The 21,639-nt window shown below is 42.2% G+C and overlaps 1 protein-coding gene across 1 annotated transcript in view; it reads right to left on the bottom strand.

Moving 5' to 3' along the window:
- Nucleotides 1-18,644: 18,644 nt before the first annotated feature.
- tbkbp1 (TBK1 binding protein 1) overlaps nt 18,645-21,639 on the bottom strand; it is a 58,198-nt gene continuing 55,203 nt past the window's right edge. Inside the window, exon 10 of the mRNA XM_079334019.1 lies at nt 18,645-21,561. Coding sequence (XP_079190145.1) covers nt 21,433-21,561 — 129 coding nt within the window. The 3' untranslated portion in view covers nt 18,645-21,432. The remainder of the gene's footprint in view (nt 21,562-21,639) is intronic.

Genomic DNA, 21,639 nt, shown 5'->3' with positions numbered 1-21,639 from the left:
TATTTTTCTAATTCAAAAACAACCGGGTCACCACTTCAGAAAAGGTGTAACAAGTCCAGCTCTCTTACCTCTGAACGGAGGCGTTTGGCTCCCCGCTGTGTGACGGTCAACAGCGGCAGCAGGTGCACCACAGGGAAGACCGACAGGGAGGCAGGGCCGGCACCGGGAGATGACCCCTGCCACAAACGAGGAGGGAAAAGCCGGGGTTTTGGAGCCTTGAAAATATGAAGTGACAAAGGGTGCCCTTTGTGTGGGAATTGACATGGTGCAGGGCTGACACGGTGCACCCTCTAGGGGTTGATCCTCCAGTCAGGATCAAATGCCAAAAGTAGGTCAGAGGGAAGAGAGGATGAGAGGGTAAGCTGGGGAGGGAGGGGGTCTAAATAATCTGAAAATTGTGACTGTTTATTTTGGAGTTAAACACCTTGAGCGCAATGAGCTGCTCAGTCAGTCAAGTCCGACGTTTTTCATCGACTCATCTCGCACTTTCAGATTTCTCCCAAAGCCGACGAAGAAGACGTTCAGAGCAGGTCGACGCTGAGAAGAGATGTGGGTTTGTTGTTTGTGTTGATTCGGTTTGCACTGATGAGGAGTCACCTGTTGGTACTGAAGATATTACACACACACACACACACACACACACACACACACACACACACACACACACACACGCACACACACTGACAGGTGAAGATTTCAGAAATTCAGCATTTTCATACTTTTTTGCTTTTGAAAACAATAAATTTCATTATTTTTAAAACATCATATTTTTATTCCTCGTGCTTAATTGCCTGTCTCGTTACAGTACGATCCGATAGCACACTATATGATATGTTACATTTAGCACACAGTCAATAATATTGACTGATTTTAGCTTATCAAGTGACTTTCTCTATAGGTTAGTTTATCGCAGATATGCACCGATATCAGCAGATTTATTCATCAGTTAAATAGCATTTTCATTTGAGCGTCATCACACAAGCATTTCTCTTTCACCAGCAGAGGGCGCAATATTGATTACATCATCACTCTACGTACGTACAGTCTATGGTACGTACATGCGCAGTTATTCTCCAGCTGAGTGACCATCTTGTCTTTTTTTCACCAGTGTTTGACAACATAACATAACAAGCATGTAAGAAACAGTCTACACTTCACAGATCAAAGAAAGCGATCAGTAGGTATATTGGCATCGTTTTTTTTTCTTCTCCACAATATCGGTATCGGCCCGAAATCGGTCGGGCTGTAGTTACGTTACGTTGCGATACGATACGATGCAACATACGATATGATTCACTTCACTGTCTCCTAATAAAAATCTCTCTGGGTTCACTCTATAGTTGCCTCTACTGTAAAACAGTTTCTGTGCAGCCGCTTTCACCAGCATGTAGTCCTTGACCTTTGACCTTTTGCATCTCATGTAAAGATGACTTCATTGATTTACTGATAAATCTCTTTGTGTATCGATGATTTGGTAAATCGTTCATCGAGCCACGTTCTTACGCTGCTTTTTCTCTGCTCAGCTTTCGAGTTTCTGACTTTTGGCACATTGAATTATATCATATTAGAATTATATTCTGCAGATTAAGAGAAAAAAATCAAAACCTGTGGGGTTTTTTTCTAGTTGAAGCTATAGATTTCTGCATCCATCCATTAAAGAAGGTAACCTTTAAATGCCCATTGTTGTTATAATGTAAATCATCAGGGGAGGCTGCAGTGAGGTAAAGCATTGTTTCCCCCCCCCCCCCTCCCCACATTAGGGTTCTTTATGTTCTAATCTGTGCTAACGAGGGGGGCTGCCAGCTCCTTTCCTCCCCCTCTCATCACCTCGTGCCTACCAGCCATGACTTGCCTGTAAAGTTCTCATCTGGGAGTTTAGGCTCTGTATGGTGAGATGAACAACAGCAGCAATAACAACAATCAGCCTGATCCCCCACCCCCCTTTCCCCTCCACCCCTTTCAGAGGCGCGGGGGTATGCTGGTCCAGCCAGCACACTGGCGAGCGACCCCCCCTCTGGCCCTTGTTTGTCACGAGCTGACCCTTCCATTTAATTAATTAAAATTAGCATCCGTCCCCTTGGCATTGACTTGTTACGTCAGATAGAATCAGCTTTGGTATCAGCGGACCCCCGGGGCTGCGGCCCTAACGAGGCCCAAGATCCTAATTAGACGATGTAAGAGGGATGTGAACGGGGGGGGAGGGGGGGTGTAAGAGGGAGCTGGACAAGGAGGAGAGGGAAGAAGGGGGTGGTCTGAGCAGGGGGGCAGTGAGGGTCCTGCTGGGCTGAGTTAGCCCCAGGGGAAAGTGGGGTATTTATACACCTAAACATGATGGTGGGGGGGGGGGCTGTCTGTCTGTAGCACATCCTCTCTCTCTGTTTGTCCCTCCGTCTTTGTCCAGTGTGTCTCGTACTGCTTTCATTCAACCGCAATAAGGAATAAACAAGCCATCATACAAAAGGACGCTTTGATGCAGGAAATGGTTCTACGGTCTCTGTTGAGTCGGGAACAAACATGTCGGGAAGTAGAACTCCTCCATGAGTAAACATCAGTCTTATTCTTACAAATTTAAAATATGAAAGTATTCAACAAGCAGCTGCAAATGTTTCTTTTTTTCCCCACTGCAGCTTTTGGACGTTGCTTGTCAAATGCAGCCCATAGAAATAAAGTCATGTGGTCCTTTTATCAAGCGGACCTGTGTCAGTGTTTACTGTCTGAAATACGTTTTTGTTCCTGGTGATTCTACCTGCGCTCCCTGTGGTGTCATATCCTGATCCTCTCCCTGTCCCGGGTCTGTGGAGACAGATGCTGGCGTTTGAGCGTGTGCAGGTGACGAGAGAGCAGCCGACAGGATGTGGGCAGGTATTCGTCCCGGATAGACGCGTGTCAGTAAAACAACGGGTGACGTGAAAGGACGCTCATGCGGAGGGAGACGTTAAAGCTTCCTGAAAGTCTTAGAAGGAGACGTGAGAGTGATTCTTGTACTTTACAGACTGTTCGGTCTTACTTCTTCCTCTTAAAGAACAATTCATCTTTTCAATTCTTCGAGGTTTTCCCCTTTTTTCTCTCCTGTGGGCTCTTTGTGTCCTCACTTCTCAGTCAATCAGTTCAAAGAAACAAAAGGAGCATGGCTCACTTTTTACAAGACATTTCACCTGCAAACGTTGCCATGCTAGGCTATGACAAATGTGCTCTGTCAATTTGAAATTGCGAGTTGCGAATGAATTCATTCTTCACAAACAATTTCCAGCGGAAGCTCTCAAGAAAGAAATAAAAAAAAATCTGCAAAGCTTTGCTAAATCATGAACTCCTCCATTTAAGCCGTCGCGTGTTCGTGTTGTGTACAAATGTGTAAATTCTTCACGTGTTTGTCTGTCTGTTCGGATGGGCTGGAGGTGGATGTGTTGGTTTGTGTGAAGTGACAAAAGGGGGGCACAGGGAGAGTTCGGGGAGGTGGGGGTCGGTCAGTCATCACCCAGTTTATGAGTGAGAGGACTGGGACCACATGCCCTCTTTTAACTGTGTCAGATCGAGGCGGCCTCTCCAAATCATGATGCCCCTGTCACACGACGTTACTGCACCGTTAACACCCCCCCCCCCCCCCCCCCCAACATCCCCCGTCAACATCCCCCAATTCACCCCCAATTTTTTGGTACAAACACATCATGAACTTTAAAAAAATTTTTGGGAATAGTTTTGTTGTTTTCTTGTATTTACTGAGTTCTTTACATTTCATCATGAGCGCAAAGAAGGAAGAGTTTAAACTGCAACATTAAAGGCGACCATTTTTAAATTAATTCTGATTACTCTTACGAGCTACAAAAGCAAACAAGGTCGTCAGTGACAAGATGAAATATTAATAATAATAAATGATAATTGTAAAAAGACAAACATCACTTTTCACATGTACACAGGTAAAATCTGCAAAGAGATATTAGAGGTACCAATTTATTCACTGCAACTTCCTCATTTATAAAATGTATAATGTTCACTGATATATATCTTAAAAAAAGGCAACATTGAGAGCTGTAATATGAAGTTTAGTTAATGTGGAAACAACTGCAGTTCCTAAAATGGCCACATGAGGCACGGCTCCAAAAGTGAGCCAATAGAGTCCAAAACAACAAAAAAATCACAAACAAACAAAAACATCTGAATTTACTGCAGAAATAAAAATCTTTAAAATGTGGTAGAAAATATATATTTGGTGTCTTTAACTCTTCTCCCGTGGGAGCTCATGGGGGGGCAGAGAGGTTCCTCTTTCCGTCTGCTCGGCTTAACCTCGGCTAATTTGTGTCTCTGAACTTAACCTCTGGGGTTTCCGCCCTCTCTTCCAGCGCTATTAAAAAACCCCCAAAAAAAACACAATCAAGAATCCAAAATGCTGAATAAAAAGGCTTGAAAATAAAAGTGTTTAACAAACTGACGTCAAACTCATCATGGTTGATACAAGTGGAGAAAAAAATAGACAAGAGTCAAGTAGACTGTGAAAAAAGGGATTCAGGGAAGTGTTGATTGCTGGCTGTTGGTCAACAATAGTCTGTGTGTGTGTGTGTGTGTGTGTGTGTGTGTGTGTGTGTGTGTGTGTGTGTAGGCCTCTGAGTCAGTCCTGTGTGTGTGCTCTAGAAAGATGTGTTTGTGTGTGTCCAGTGTAGCTCTGAGGAACTCCTTCAGCGAGTCTCTGTGTTTGTCAGCTGGCGAGCGTTCTCAATATAAGCTCTCTAATTGCTCAGAAAATTACAGCTAACGATGATTGCACTTGACACCGGCTGACATTACGGTGACACCACAACGCCTCGTGCGCCCCAACCCCCCGCCATCCTCACCTCGCCTCCCCTCCCTGCCCACACCCTCCTTCAGGATGTTGTGCCAGCCCCTATTGACCGCAACGTTGCCCCCGGTGGCCGCCGCGTGCCCTCTGCTTGTTGAAGCTGTCCAAACCAAAGATGTCGCATAGTTCAATCTGCTTTGGCATCGCTTTCTGCCAGCCCTCATCCGTCAGCCAAACCGTTTGTGAGCTGTAACGTGCTCCTCCGTGCTTCATGCACGATCCGTGCTGGAAAGCAGGTGTTTTTAAAGATTTTTTTTAAGAAGGATGTCTTTGCTTCCTGGTTGTCTAAACTCTGCGTTTTTAATGAGTCAAGAGAACAGAGAGGAAAAGGACGATGTTGCTTTGATGAGGACATGAAGACCAGCTGAATAAAGATGGAGGCTCAGGACAAAAACAAATAGAACTTCTGCATAAAAAAACTCAATATTATTTTGCACTTTTGTTTCTGTTGTTCAAAGTCCGCTGAGTTTTTCTGCTCCTGCCTCTGCACGCTGACACATACTGTTAATCCATCGCATGCACTTGTGAATGTGAGTAAATGCCTGCATGTGCATGTGCATGAATGTGTCCGTATAGCCGTGCCCCTGCAGGCCGGGATGTGTCACCTCTTTGTCTTGTCAGTGTTAATGTGAGCATGGTCAGCCAGGCGTGGAGCTGCGACAGATCAGCAGATGAACCTTTGCTTTACCCCACCCACCTTCATTCACCCTATTTCCTCCCCTGCTCGCCCTCCTCTCCCTCTGCAGGAGAATTAAATATCCTTTACAGTCCGGGCATCACCTCTGGCATTTGGATTTTTGATTTAATTTCAGGTCAGAACCTGTCCATCACTGGTGCTCGGCTTCGATGCATCACAGCGCCGGAGGACGCCCAGTGGGTGGCAGGGAGGATCAGCGGTGATCGCTGCTTACAGCAGGCACCTCACAGGCGTCACACTCATAGCTGAAAGCCATAATGTCACAGCAGCTCTCTGCAGCTTTAACCTGTGGCATTAAGGCTTAGAACAGCACATATAGACTGTAATGTTGGTGCACACACATCTTCAGGACAGAGTTTACTTATCTCAGTTTCACCAGTTTATCTTTCTTGGCTGTGTCACACAAACATGCCAACATTTGGACCTGATTGCCTTCATTAAAGCATGATGGTAAAATTCTCTGTGTGCAACCTCCAGGTATGCAGAGGTATGTGAGGTATGTGACTTTGGTTAAGCACAAGTAAATTATTTGAGAAACATGAAACTATTACAGTAACAGTGCATAAACAAATAACACTTTTTAGAGCTAGAAATCTACATACCAAACAAATGATTTTTTCAGTCCATAAGATTGTGATACTTCTTTTCAGCAGTCATTTTTTTCCACTCAGTTTGGAGATGACAGAGAAATCCTTTTTTTTTACAACTGAAATAATTTCAAATCTGCCAACCGCTGCAATCACTGTACAACTTAACATTTGCACAAGTTGCACAGTTCAGAACATGAACAGCGTTTTGCAGCAACAATGAAAAAGGGGAGTGAGGAAAGGAGCCACAAGTCATACTTCATGGGTCACAATCTAACCACTAAGCCATCTGTCTTTTCAAAATAAACAAATCGGATGTTAAAAATGTGTCATCGGGGGACATGATGATGGATTATAAATCATTCCTGTGGGTACTTTGACACTTTATTCTTTGCTGATTGGTTAAATGTTTTAGTATCGCTGCACTGTCGTTATTTGCTGCTCTGTGTCCCCTTGAATTGGGGCAATTCAAGGAGACAAATAAAGTTTTTTTAATTGAAGTGCATCGAATAAATCATAGTAATGGCTTTTCAAGCAGTTTCTAAGATATGATCAATAGAGTATTTTTTTTATGCACATGGGGAAAATAGATTGAGCTATAGGAGCGTGCACTTCCCGTTAAATGAACAGTTTAAATGTGTATTTTGCAGGCCGTCCCTTGGACATGAGAACAACCGTTTTTGTGTCATTAAATGATCCTGTTAAGCGACTGTCTTACAGTTACATACGTTTGCTTTAAGTTGACCTTTTCAGTTCACAGCTGTGTGCAGAGCTCCACGTACAAATTAAACATTGTGGCTTTGTGGTTGAGACTGAGTAGTGCTGCTGAGCTGTGTTTAAAAGCTGAAGCAGATGCAGACCTCAGATTTTGTCTTGATAACAGATTGTAAAGATACTAAGGAGTTTGTTGTGATCTAAATATACCACCATGAGTGTGATGTGAAGGGGTGAAGAAGAGTTCCTCGCTGCATGTTTGGGTCACATCAGTCAATTCAATTACTTTATCTTTAACTTGTTGACTGTGAAGGAAACTGAAATCTGAGGACATAACAGTCTGCGTGTCTAGTTTAGTTTAGTTTATTTGTTCAGCACACGTTTCCAAATAAAATCAAAATGGCGCAACGAGGGAACGAAGCCCAACGGACTTGTACAGGAGTTCCACCCCTTTACAAGTCTACAAGTGAAAACCCTCATACTTCCTTAATGGTTGAAATTAAAGGGATACTTCACCCATTTTGCCCTGAGAAGAGAAAAATATGTTTTTCTTTGCCTGGAAGTTTTCTTCATGTGATGCAATATGACGCTTTTTGCATCACATGAAGAAAACTTTCAAGCAAAGAAAAACACATTTTTCTCGTCTCAGGGCAAAATGAGGGCTGGACTCACGACCATTCAACACTACTACCATGTTTCTACTGATACACAGCTTCATGTAAATGGGTGAAGTGTCCCTTTAACTGTGGTAGCCTAACTATTGCATTCAAAAGAGAAAATAATCAGTTTTGTTTTTCTCATTTAATCAGATTATAATCGGAGGGATGAAGTGCTTTAGTTTCTCAGCATATCATCTGAACCTATTCAGGTCAAGGCGGGCAAATATCTAAGTGACGTCTTGTCGTCAGGGTGACACATGGATCGAGCACGGACCGATGGGACTCCAGCGGCGTGATCTAAAAACCCTTCTTTTCTCTCGTCCTTGACTGAAAACGGCTTCATGCACGAGGCCGTCCCGTTCATGTTAACACGACTCTGACGACCGCACAGCCAGCGGGACTCGAGCTTCTCACTCATTGCACACAGTTACGACTCAGAGAGACTTTTAAATACGATAGTTTAATTCTGCTGTTTTTATAGTTTGTGTCCTTCTTTAACTGCTGGTTGGGGTTTTGTTAGTTTTGTGTCTTTTACTGTTGGGTTCTTTTGTATACATATAATAAAATGATTTGTAAAGCATATACAGTAAAGTTATGGTTAGAATTATTTTGAAGTGGGGTTTTAAGCAGAATGAAACTGCAGGAGTTATTGAATGAAGGCAGACTTATTTCCTCTTACCGTTAAGTATTTGTCACCACAAAAAACGCAGACACTGGAGGTGGATCCCCCCTACGCATGCACGATATGTTTGTGCTGGTGGTCTTAAAATTGAGTCAGTGGAAGCCTCATGAGTCATAATATCTGATGGCAGGCACAGACCCCTCATCATCTGACCACAGTCACCAGCTTGTCTGGGTTATGTGGTGGTGATCAGTGATTCATAATGGAAACTGTTGCATGTAAGCATCATGTCTTATTTTTGTATTTCGTCGCAGCTGCAGCATCCTCTTCTTCTTCTTTTTTCACATTTAGTGTGTTTCCATCGTCCCACTAACAAACCTCCACATCCCAGAAGACGCCCAGCTTTCTGTTCTGGTCATGAATGGGTTAAAGTTCAAGAAGTGTAGTCAGGGAGAAGGCAGAGGAAATGCAAGGTTCGCCTTTTTTTTATTAAATTGTGAATAAGTTGCACAATCAAAAGCTTTTTTTTTTTTTTTATCAGCAGCAGCAATAAACTTATTATGTTGTAAAAACTCCTGGATCTAGTTTTAAAAAAATGAATCCGAATCTGGACACACAAAAACAAGAACTATTTATACGAACACTGATGTCTGATCTAAAAAAATAAAAAAAATCAATTTATCTTTAGTTTATGACAGGTTGAACAAAAAAGGATGTCAGGCTCTCAGCGCTTCAGTTACACTTCCTGAAACGTTTGACACCTTCTTGAGAGTAATTTTGTTTTTTTTTAAAGTTTCACCTAAAGCTTATTTTAGTAAATGTTCAAACAGCTTCACAAGAACTGTGATTAGATAACGTTAACATGTTCTGGTACAATCGTGCATCAAGTCTTTTACTCATGGGCTGCACGATTAACTCAAAATTGTCACTATTGTCAATATTAAGGTCACAGTTTTATATCCCATTTAAATAGATGATTTTTTTAATTGTACTTTTGGTTTGTGTTGATTTTGGCGCCCCCTGTGGTCAAAGTAGTTCATTTCTTTTTTTTAACTGTTTGTTCTAAACGTGTTAACAGTGTTTTCTGACAACAACAAAAAAGGAAATCAAATCTATAATTTCTACACTTCAGTTTGCAAGATTTACTTTGAAAACCTGACGGGTGTTGATGCTTCCTGTTTGTATAGAAAGAAGGCCTGTCGGGTTCACGACAGCTGTTTGAAGCTTCACAGACAAAACCAACAACAACAAAAACACTATTAGTTATGATAATAAAAATATCAAACTTAATATCGGTACATATCATTGGTCATTGTGCATCTTCACCTTTAACCTTCTCTATTGTTGGCTTACACAAGATTTCCCCCAAAATGTAAAACCAGTTATAATATTCTGACTTCTGACACCCGACCGCTCTGGAGGTGTTGATGAACACATCCATAGAAACGTATCTCGTATGTGTGATCTCACCCTCAGTCCACGCGTCCACCAAGACTGCTACAATCTTTATTTAAAAAAACAAACGAACAAAAAAAAACAGTCCACTGGAGTTTCCCTTCTCCTGTCCGTAAAAGTTTTTGTGTTTACTCCACCCAGAGGACCTCTGGCTCGGGCTGTTTGGCGCTCCTGTCATTCACCCAGCCTTGGTGATGAAGGTGTGGTTGGGGAGGAGGCAGTGGTTGTCGGGGATGTGTGATGTGTTGTGACAGCGGGAGCCGGGGCTGGCGGGCGGTCACCATGCGGCACCATATTGCCAGGCTCCCCGGGGACGAGGGATCAGCATGCCAGCCTTGCCAAGAAGTGCTAATAGGCGCAACACGTCTTGCTTTCACACATTAAGGCAAGCGAAGGGTGACAGATCAGAGCTGTGATACTGCCGCCTGTAAGGGGAAAAAAAAGGGGCCACGGTGCCCGTTAGCCACGCAGCGCAGGCTAATGATGAAACCCCAGCAATATGCCCACCAATCAACGAGCTGATGTGTTCTCAGATGGACGTATCTCCATCTCCGTCTTGTCACAGAGTTGAGACCAGTTCATCCTCACTCTTCGGCACAGTGATGCTCACCTCCATATTGTAACTGACAATAAAGCTACAAGTGTTGAAACAGGATCAACACTTTTCCAAGAAGACATCCTCGTTCTCACCCCAAAGCAGCCGAGGTCAAGTGGGCTGCCCGGGGCGGCAACACCTTTGTCACATCTGTTAGCAGAACCCACAGCTTGGATGTGAGTCCGCCGAGCTGAATGTTTCTGTGTGCCGAGGAAACGAGAGCGTCGGTGCACTCACTTTGTTACTTCCACCTCAGGGGCCATATGGTTGATTTGGCAGGTTCTCAAACACCTGCCTCCATTTGTTTGGCTCAACGATTACTTGGATCTCTTTGTATTGGGTTTGTTTGAATGGCTGAATGAGCGATCTCAACCTAGTTTACTGTTTCAGATATTTTTATATTGTCAGTTTCCATAACTGATTACCAATAGTGGCAGGACTGTGTGGAAAAGGAGCCCAAAGCACAGTCCTAGAAATGAGCCGTATTGAAAAAGCAACATGTCAACCAGAGATGGTGGATCAATACTTATGTGGGTTTACTTACATTTGAAGCTTGGCACATGGAGAATGGAAAGGTAACTCTAAAGTTACCTTTATGTCTATTTAGTCTAACGTCTTATTGCTTGATGGGCTTCACTTGGGCTCTTAGATCCAAGTGAAGGAAATCTTCATGTTTCAGCATACAATGAAAATCAAACTGTTTTTTTGTCTTCATCTTTGTGGAGAAAAAAAAAATGTCTTTCCTGTTTTAATATGACAGAAGCCTTGTTCCTGCCTTGTTGGTAAAGTCTAACTTTTAGACTTTGCAGAAAAGGGAATGGCAACTTTAGCAAAGTGTAGAGTGTGGGATGTGTTGAAAGCATGTACTGTATTTATTCATGGTTGAATCAGAGAATAAAGGGAGTAGAGGAAGTAAAGATCTAGAAGTGGCCTCGACCATCCGACCAACATGTTAGGAGAAAATGGAGAGAGGTCCACAAAAGTGTATTTCTGTTGGGCTGGTTTGAATAATAATAATAATGTCAGCAAATATCTGCTAACAATACTTTGATTTTTGAGAATCTGAAAACTGATTTTGTGATCTATTGTTCTTGTTCAGTTCTTACCCTCTCTTTTTTAGTCTTTGTTCTTCTTCTGCTCATTCCTATATATTTGTTCTTGAGCTTTTTTTTTTTCTTCGTCTTGGTACGCTTCCTTTTCCGGTTTTTATTTTCATCCATCTGTTGCTTAATTGTGATTGGCAAACTGCGTTGAGGTGCGAGGTAACAAGACCTTCTGGATTTGGGTGAATTCCCTTTGTCAGCCAAGCTGTTTCCACTTCCTGCTTCTCCCACATCAACTCTTTTTTTTTTTCAACTCGAGCTTGAACGATTGAACTTGCTGTCCAGCTCCTGATATTTGCCGTAAAATACACAACTCACATGGATCCACATTTTCCTGGTGGCTTGTTCTCACCAGCCCTCAACTTTGATATACATGCACAGCGGCGATCTTGTATCAATGCCTGAATATTATTTTGGTACCTCGAACTTGTATTTGACCTTCACAATAATTTAAAGGTGAAGTAAACATCCTCGTTTTTTCCCTGAGGGATATCAGCAGATAGGAAATGAACCCAGCCTCCCTATATAAAGGTCACCTCTTCCATGGTCAGTGGGACAAAGATGAACTCACTGTTACTGTGTCAGCCGTCAGAGAGCCATTTCATCGGTGGATACCCTGCTGAAGACCTTCCCCACATGGGATTGGCTGCCTGTTCTGGATCAAATATTAAAGTGGAAGGCCGTGCTGACAGTAAGAGTCGTCACCTCCTCGAAAAACTCCACCCGAACACCGACTGTAACCTTCTAACATCCATAATGCAGAAGGTGTTATGGATCGGAACATGCTAATATGAGATGTTTGCGCAATAATGAGATGCCATGTGAGGCTGAATTTTTCATGCAGGATTCCAAAGCAAGTGCCGGGCTTCATACTAATGCAAAATTAGACAATTATACATGAAAGTCCGATAAAAGATTCATGTAAACGGCGGCTCACCTCTGTGTGACTCCGAGAGGACCGATCTGGAGAGGTCGCATGAAAAAAAATCAAGACTGTGCTTCGGATAGTCGAGAGGGTGCACAAGTCAACGCACTCGCTGAACAGAACGGCTCGATTCACTGGATGCATTTTCACATTCAAACACACAAAAACAAATCATGTTTTCTTAACGCTAGGGCTTGTCTTTAGAATGCGTGTGCAGGAATATTCTCTTGTTGTGTTTTTGCATGATTTGGGTCGTTGGCAAAGTTGACTGGCAGGTGGGATCATTGCAGCTGCTCCATCTCTTTGCCTGTTTCATTGAAAGGTTGGAACATTGTGACCACCGTTGCAGGGCTTCATAACACCTCTTCAGAAACCAATGGGGGGGCGGGGGGGGGGGGGGGGGGGGCGGCGCCATTGACACCGCATCCATTTTTTCCCCCAACATAAGTGACGGATCCAGATCGACTTTTGGCTTAATGGAAGCAAATCCTGATTTAATTGTTTGGAGAGCCTGAAACAAAATGAGTAGTTTGGTTTTCGCTGCTTATTTAAATCCACTGTTCATATGTTCACATATTTTTGGTGCTAATTCACATTTATACGTCTTCTCTTGATTAAAGGTGCATCACCTGTATGTGACTCTAATCTTCTCAAACCTCCTCTCCCCTCAAACCTTCTACTGGGTTTACCAACATGTAAGTTAACGTCTCTCTCATGATCTTTTTGTAATTCCACTTTTACACCTTGACATATAAACTTGAGGGCCGGTGATTTTCACTCATCGGTCCACCCCGAAGCCCCCCTCCCCCCTCCCCTCCTCTCCATTGGCGCCTGCAGTCCCCGGGGCCATGCTATGCCTGCTGAAGCGCTGTGCTGTGAGCGAGTGCGCTGCCTGCCATCAATATGGGTGAGTTACAGAGGTCAGCGGTTCAAACGCAGTTCACGCTTCACGCCGTCGCTGACTGTGGCCTCCGCCTGTGCAGATTTACCATGTGCATGAGAGTCTGGGTGTGACTGTGAGGATGGTTCTGTGTGGGGGTTTTATTATTTATTTATTTTTTTTTTTTGGTTTGCTTGTTTCCTCTCAGCAGCAGCACCAAGGGTTCGATCTCCAAACCCACTGTCGGCCCCGTGCCATGCCGGCATAATGAACGTTATGTGAGCAAGGCACGTGGGGCAGCAGAGCAGCGGGAGGTGAATGTGACTGATCAGCTGTATCACTTCAAATACATCGAAGTCACTGGAGGGAAAATGTCACGCCACAATCAATACTTTCCTCGTAGTGCTTGATCTTTAAGTGAAAATCCAGGTGACACGTTGAGAGCCCCGAGGCTTCTAACCCGGATAAATCTGAACAGGCTGACTTTTGTTTTCTGTTTATGCATCAAGGTCGGCATGCTTAAATCCACTTCATAGAGCACCTTTCATAAGGACAAGAAAATCTACTATATCTACTAAAAATATCCACTATGATTTAAAGCTAAATAAACATGAAGTACGAGAAATAAACAGATATTACAAAGCAGATCATGCAGCCAGGTGAGCATGTACAGTATTAAAAAGGCTAATATGCAGACAACAACATTCAACATGACACTGAGAGAAGTTTAAGAGGAGCTTAATAGGACTCATATGTCACATCATGATGAGCCACAATTTAAGAAATCAGCTGTATTAAGCTGCCGCGCGTCTGTCTTTTATATCATGACTTCTCCAGTGTGCTGATCACATGCAGCTCTGTGGTTTGTGTGGTTAATGTGGCCATCTAGTGGGCTGCTGAAAAACTTCCCCTCTGGAATCTAATTCAGAATTAGATTGTGGAGGATTGTGGATTTCATGTATGAGTAACTAAACACTGTTTTCCATTTGAGCGCTAAGATAAAAAAAAAAAAAAAACTTTCTCAACCTCACCACGAGATTGTCATCTTTAATAGACTGCCGATTTGATGGTTACAGGTAAATCAGTGACTTCTTTTTGTTATAAAATACAGTCAGTGTCTTTTTTGAGAAAATAAATAAAGACAGACTTATACGAAAGCAAAGTCGCTCAATTGTCTCTTCTGGGCTTCCATACATGTGTGCTGGTGACCCTAAATGTACGCTACGAGATGTGCTCTCACTTCTTGTCGTGTCCAAAACACAATAAAGGTTTAAACCAGTTTGGACTGCTCGTGTATTTTTAGGTGAAAATTCTCAATCGACTCAACGTTCATCTGCAAACTGTCCAACAAACAGCCAATCACGATGTGCTAAATCAGCACACAAACATACAGTCAGTCATATTGTGTAACGTGGCGAGCCGCCTACACCGGACGGGGTCGTCAAAATGTTCAGACTTTTTGATACCACAAGTTTTAAAATGATAAAATCTGACATTTTTAATGTGCAATAGATTCGAAAAAGTACAGACTCTTTAAAAAACAACAACAACAACACAGATCATGAGTCATATTACAACCAAAAGATGCAACGGGGGGAAACGGAGAACACGGTCCAAACTGCACTAACACGTTGACTTAACAAATGTTGGTAATGATTGTTTGCCATCGGGACTCTGCAGAGGTTTGACTGTGAATTTGAGTCCTTAAGTAAAAAAAAAAATCCACAAATATTGGGGGCTGTAAGGACTTCTGTTTTATGTCGTCATGGTATTGAAACAGGTATCGGTATTGTTATCGATTTTTACTAGAATCACATTGAAGTTTAAAATTCTTGTGAACCATCTATAATCTATAAGACCTATAAGACATTTATAAGACACAAGCAGGAGTCAAGAGGTCATGCTTGGAGGATTACTGGAAGTACTGAAACACAAAAACCTCATTGATTTTTCTAAGAACTGTGTATACGTGTGTGTGTGTGTGTGTGTGTGTGTGTATTCTTTATAGAGGAGTTGTTGTTTTTGATCAGCGAGCAGAAGAAGCGCTGTTTTTGGTGACTTGTGTGGTTTTTCTCTTCGTTCTCGCTGCAGGTTGTACTGCGTGTGGAGCTTCTTAAAGAAGTCTATGGGGTTTGTGGTTTTGTGGCCCCGGATGGGAGGGTGCATTTCTCTTTTTCCTGAGGTAGGCTGCGTATTGAGGTTAGCGGCACACAGCTAAACATGGAGGAAACGAGCCAGGTGAGAGGGCTGAAGTAGAAAGGCTGCAATGTGAGGTAAACAAAACAAAACAACACGGGTCAGGGGATTTTTTTTTCTTTGGTGTGTGTGTGTGTGTGTGTGTTGTTTTTTTTTTTTTACATCCGCTCTTTAAAGGGCACCACATCTCGGTAATTTCAACATGTTGAAATTTGCTCTATTTTTACGACTTCTGGTGGATCGGTCGAGCAGCTCTCCTAGAATGTTTTGTGTGCAGATTAAAATACAAGAAGCTGATTTCTATCATCATGATTGAATTTTTTTGTTTTGTTTTTTTTACAAGCTGGTACAAGTCTAAAAAGAAAAGGAACATTGAGTGCTATTTAATTTACAATTTTGCAATTTATTTAGCGGGCGCTTTTATTATCCGAAGCAACGTACCTTTAAAAGTTCTTTGTGGTGCAAAGAAGACAAAAGTCGATGAAGTTCTAGGAACCTGAATCTACCTGCAGAGTAGAAAACTGCATCAGGGTGTTTTAAAGTTGCAGCCGAAACATTACTGTACAAATTATCACCGTCATCTAACGCAGAAAAAAACTCCTTTTCCCATTCAGGCAACTTTTTAATTATTTTTTAAAAAATGTAGCTACACATCTGAGCCAGTGCACTTGGTTTAAAATCTGCTTAAAAATAAATACTGAATTGATACGATGACATGTTATATTAAAAGTGTGTCTGCAGGTTGTTATGTTCTCTGCTGAGGTTAACACTGGCGAGACAATTGCAGCATTTCATACCAACGCCAGAGTGGTAACAGTGACTGATGTCATAATCAGGCCTGACTGAAACTAACAACATTATTAGAGCCGTACAAGACTCTGCAGCGTAGCTATAACAGCACACACACACACACACACACACACTCATGCGCAGGTGCACACACAGTAAAAGCTGCTGTGTGTCACTAAGCGCATCGAGCATGGTGTGTAGTGGACGATGTTGTTGAACAAACTGTTTTCTTTGCACGTCTCCGCTGCTCAACGGTTCAGCAGAAACAACATCTGTTCATCAGTTTCTGTAAGACGGGGGCCGATGGGTAGTGACGTACCTTGACACACAAAAACAAGGAAGACCACTTTTGGTCCAATGAATTTTAAGGTATTTAACAAAACATTATTTTTTTTGTCACAGTTATTAGGAAAGATATTTATTGACTTTTGAATCTCTCAACATAAGGTCAACTTTTTGTTCTGCTTTTTTGTATTATTTTTACACAAACTGTTTCTCCTGAAGTTTCAATAAAAAGATGTGAAGTGCAGCAAAGTGAAAATGCAATTTATCATATGTGAATGAAGCCAGTCCATACGTCCTTTCAGTGCAGGTTCCAATTTATTTATAGGAATATTTACAGACAGAGAGAAAGAAAAAGTGACTCTTTATATTCCTCTGTTGGTCGTAAAGTCCTTTTAATATCAGCAGAGTTGTACCACCATACAGGAAGTAGACAATTACCTCTCATTAGTGTTGTGGAGAGCTCATTAGTGCTGAGGTCTCCGTGTGTGCTTCATGATACACAGGAGAACAACCTGACTCAAATTACTCGTAGGAGAGTGAGCTTTACGAGAAGAGAAAAAAGAAACAGCCTGGTCATCGTCTCCTGAGTAACTCCAAGTGTCATTTTATTATAAAGAAATGTGTCATTGGATTGGATTTCCTCACTTTGTGTCCCGAGAAAAACAAAGACTGAGCCTGCTTTAATGACACCCAAAAAATGAAATACAGATGGGATCATTTCAGGTGTTTTAGTTAGATTTTTACAGTCCCACGTACACAAAAAGCAAAGAATATCTTTAAAACCTCCTGCAGCTTTTTTTTTTAACCTTCCACTGCACGGATGTGTTGCAGCATAAACATGCACGCATCACATGTTGCTGAGCTCATACTGGGAGTCTTTACTCGTCGTCGCAGCGTATAGGCAGCAGTTTGTGGTCGCTAACAACATCCCGCCAACATTTACCACAGCATCTTCGCTCTCCTCGACAGGCTCAAGCAAACCACAAACTATGTCCTCTGTTTTCTGACAAAACAGGAAATATTCAGTTCCCTTTGGTTGTAAGAAAAAGTTGATGAAGGGGTTAAAAGAGAAAATTCAAAACGTCAAACAATGCACTTGTTGATTTCTCTTTCTTGACAAAATACTTAAATGCTGCCAGATTTTACATTTTAAAGCTAAATTTCACTCAAAATCTCAAAATGTAGAATTTGTAGTTTCGATGCAACGCTACATCATCATCGGCGTAGACGTCTACTTTGCACATATTCAATGTTATACCGCTTTCTTTACAGCATGAAAAATCAGATCAGAATAGATCGTAATAAGAGACGTTATGTGTCTCAATAACTCACAAGCATTCATGTATCATTCCTCTTCACTGTGCTTGTGCTTGTTTTATCAGAAGCACTAATTCGATCTCATACGTGCAAGCTTGAAAGTGCCCATCCGCCAAAAACTCAATTCTCCTCTGCAGATGTGTCTGTCGTTGAATATAAGTCGACGAGAGGACCAACCACTGTACAGTCAGTAAAAGAGGAGAGGTGTTGGGTAACATTTGTAAATATCTGGCATATATTTCATATTTAGGGTGTTTGTGGTGGCGAGGATTATATATACTGATATACAGAGACTCCAATTTGAAGTTGCTGGATAATAGAGTACATGTTGCGTTAGTTTGACATACTTGCAAAATACCTGTCTGTACAAACTTTTTGATATATATTTTTTACAGTCATATAGGAACATATATAGTGTTTTATAATTGTGAGTCATTAAGCCCTCTTTCATTTAATGGTCAAGTATCTTTGTGTACGGCTTTATTATCCAGGAAGTAGCTCTTCTCGGATAACTCCAGTTTATTTTTTTTTCAGTGGTTAAATAACTTTGAAATTTCCAAGGTAACTGCTGGATTTTCTGAGTCTGGTTAGACCGTGACAATAGAGTCTATATGTTTGATAAACGTCAAATGTAAACAAGCCACATGAAATTCAACAAAAATTTACTGTTTAGATTACTCTGAACTGCTCCTGCTTTCTTGTGAATTTCTGAGTATCTGTCAGGGTTTTTCCCCCCCCATGCTGTTATCTGTTCGCTGCTATTTTCAGATATATCAGTCGCAGAATGAGGCTGAGCTCTTCTTCAAACGATCCACCTTTCTTTAGATCAGTGAAAGATTTAAAAATAATTACACCCACGCCTTGTGACTTCTTCATCTTTGCGCCTTGATCAAAAAAGTTGCACCTTCTTCCTTTAAGGGTTTTTCTGTTGAAACGTTTCAAGTTGTCTTTCTGATCTAAGGCTGTAAACGGTTGAGGAGTCAATGTCGTGTCAACGTCGATGAACTTTGACCCAAATTCAACCATTATCAGATAGCAAGCTTTACTGTTAGAGATGCACGCTAACTCTTGACTTGTTCATCTTTCTTCTTCGTGTTTGTTTGGCAGCTTAACTTAAAATCAGAGCAGAAACATATTTGGGGCATAATGTTGACGAGTGCTGGCATCACACATCCTCGTGCTAACCCACACGGGGACTTGAAACTATCCAATGACTGTGGGTGCCTAAAGCTAATCAAACAGGGACTGATCATGATGTTTTTAATACGTGGTCACAGCATCATATTAATATCAAAGACAATAAAGAACTGCTTGGAGTACCATGTTAAGTGCTTCTCTAGATCTCAGCCATCAACCAGGTGAGTAAAATGTCTCCACAGTCCAAAAAGTAATAAACCAGAGTTATCCTTTAATAATATAGACCTACTGCCTTGATACCCGAAAAACTCACTTTGTTTTGACCGATCAAAGGAAACTTGTAGCCTCTGCAGGGTGTTTGGACTCAGAGTTTTGCTTCAGGTGGGTAGAAGTTAGGTAATGCATACCTTACATCATATCCTACATCATCCTGCAAGCCGCAATCATCGCCCTGTGTGCTCTCATCTACCTCGTTTCATTTCCTCCGTTACTTCAAACCGGTGTAAATGCATGGGTGTGCGGACATCCCCGACATTAGAAACTGCACATATAACTGAAACCCTAAGTTAGCTGACATCAGTGTAACTTTGTTTTTTTAAGGTTTTCTTTCAAAAAAAAAAAAAAAAAAAGTTTCACAATCAGATGAGATTGGAGATAAGATTTTGATAAAAACTGAACCCATGTATCAAAAGAGAATTGTCTTTGCTGAAACCCTGCAGAGATAACTTTGCCGTCTGGAGATTCTGTGTCAGATCTCCAAGACAGAAATACACTTAAAACCTGTAGCGTCCTCCTCAGAGCAGTCCTGAAATCTTCATCTCCTGCAGCCGGCTGTGTGTGTGTGTGTGTGTGTGTGTGTGTGTGTGTCCTTATGTTGTTGTTTTTTTGTTGGGTGGTCTGGGCAGTCGTGACATCAAGCTGTTTGAAAAGTCAGATCTTTAGGAAGACCGAGGGGAATCCCAGGAGAGAATTTAAAGTCTTTGTACAGAAAACGACCCCATGTGATGGGATTTAAATCTCCAGAACTCCTTTATGTACATCAGTGTACAAGCACACGGGAGAAAAACCAACATAAGACATGTTGAGTGTTTAAATTTGCAAAAATATATCTCCATATTTTTTTGCCTTACAGATTGACAATATAAATAGTAAATAATCAAGGAAAATATATATGGGGACTGAAAACGGATACATTTTATAGGCTATGCTAACGTAAAGTGCTAAGATACTTAGTTTTTTTTAGTTTTTTTTTAAACAGGCTGCAAGCAAAAGATATATTCCGAATAATAAAAAAAACAACTTTTCTCCACTTTGTAAGAAGATTGATCAACATCAGTGCCCCGCCCTGCAGGGCATCGTCATGACTCAGTCTGGGTGAAACTGCCTCCACACGTACTTTCACATTCATGTTCCCCGGCTTGTCGGTCGGTTTGTGTAAAGATGAAATGTGAAACTGGAATGTTTTATTCTTTCTTAACTACCATGAAAACAGACTTTCTCGTTTCAAAGAAGTGAAAGTGAATTAGCATCAAACCCTGGTGAATAAGCCAGGAGAGCCCCTTTCACACTCGCGATTTTAAGGGTGAGCTTCGTGTTTGGATGCATCCAGCAAACGTTTTCATCCCGACCTCATCTGAACTTTTGTCACTTACAGTTAGATCCACCGCCGCCGTGCGCTCTCTCACTGTCGGGGTTGATGCATCCTGCTGCAATCCTTGTGCGTGTCAGGACGCTGCTTCCTACTCTTCTCTGGTCAACAGTGAGTTCCTTTCCAACTCGTCCGTGTCATACTGTGCACTCACAGTAGTTTGGACAGTCTTTGGACCATGTTGCCCTTCGCTTGTCATCCGTATGTCCTGCCTCCTGAAACCCCTCGCTCGCTCGCTTGCTCGCTCGGGTCTGACAGGTCATGTGTGAAAAAAGCAACTCAGTAAGATTTCAGACTGTTCCGACACATTCCTGAAATTTCCAGGAGTGCATGTGTGAAAAGGGCTAATGTCAATCTTCTTATCTTCAGTATCAAAATGTTTAACAAAAAGTATATCCATCGGTTTATTTTAAGAAGCCACCTTCCACCAGATGACCAGAAGAATCCTCCAAAATCTTGGAATTTGTGAAAATATTTTTTTTTTCCAAGCAGGTGTAAAGTGTTTAAAGCAAAAAAAACCAAAAAAAACAACACGCCTCAGTTCTCCCTGATCATTAACCGTAACACTGAAAATAACTTTATCATGCAGAGCCCCTGAACCGTCCCGCCTGCCTCTCGCATCTCGTCTTTGGCTTACCTTGCAAAATCAAAGTGTACAAACGACACTGTGAAGCAGAAAAACATCACAACACCTGAAAGTGCCTGAAACCACACGACAAGTAACAAAACAGCAGCAACCAGAGCCAATCATTATACAGGCAAAGCTTTCAATAAAGGACCCTTCCTCACAAAACTGTCATGTCTTAGAAACCGCCCCAAAAAATTAACTGCGCACATTTTTTGCCGATTTTATCGCGTTCGCTCCCTAAATGGATCATCGCCTGTGATTTCTACGTTGTGACTTCTTCTCCCCTCGGTCCGGCTCCATCCGTCTCTTACGTAACTCTATAAGGAGGAGAGCGCAGATGTGTGCGGGCTGGTTGCCATGGCGATCAGATCTTGCTGTTCTCCAGGTGGGAGTCGATGTGCTTGATGAGTGCGTCATCGGGGTAACCGACGGGGAATATCAGCTGGCAGAGGGGGCAGCTCCGCATGTCGCTCTCCTCGGTCTCCATCCAGAGCTGCGGAGTGAAACACACACACACACACACACACACACACACACACACAGGTGGATCAATCACACGTGGTACTAAACG

This window comes from Symphodus melops, assembly GCF_947650265.1.
Source record: "Symphodus melops genome assembly, chromosome: 21".
In the NCBI taxonomy this organism is placed as follows: Eukaryota; Metazoa; Chordata; class Actinopteri; order Labriformes; family Labridae; genus Symphodus; species Symphodus melops.
This window is presented reverse-complemented; position numbering and strand designations above follow the sequence as displayed.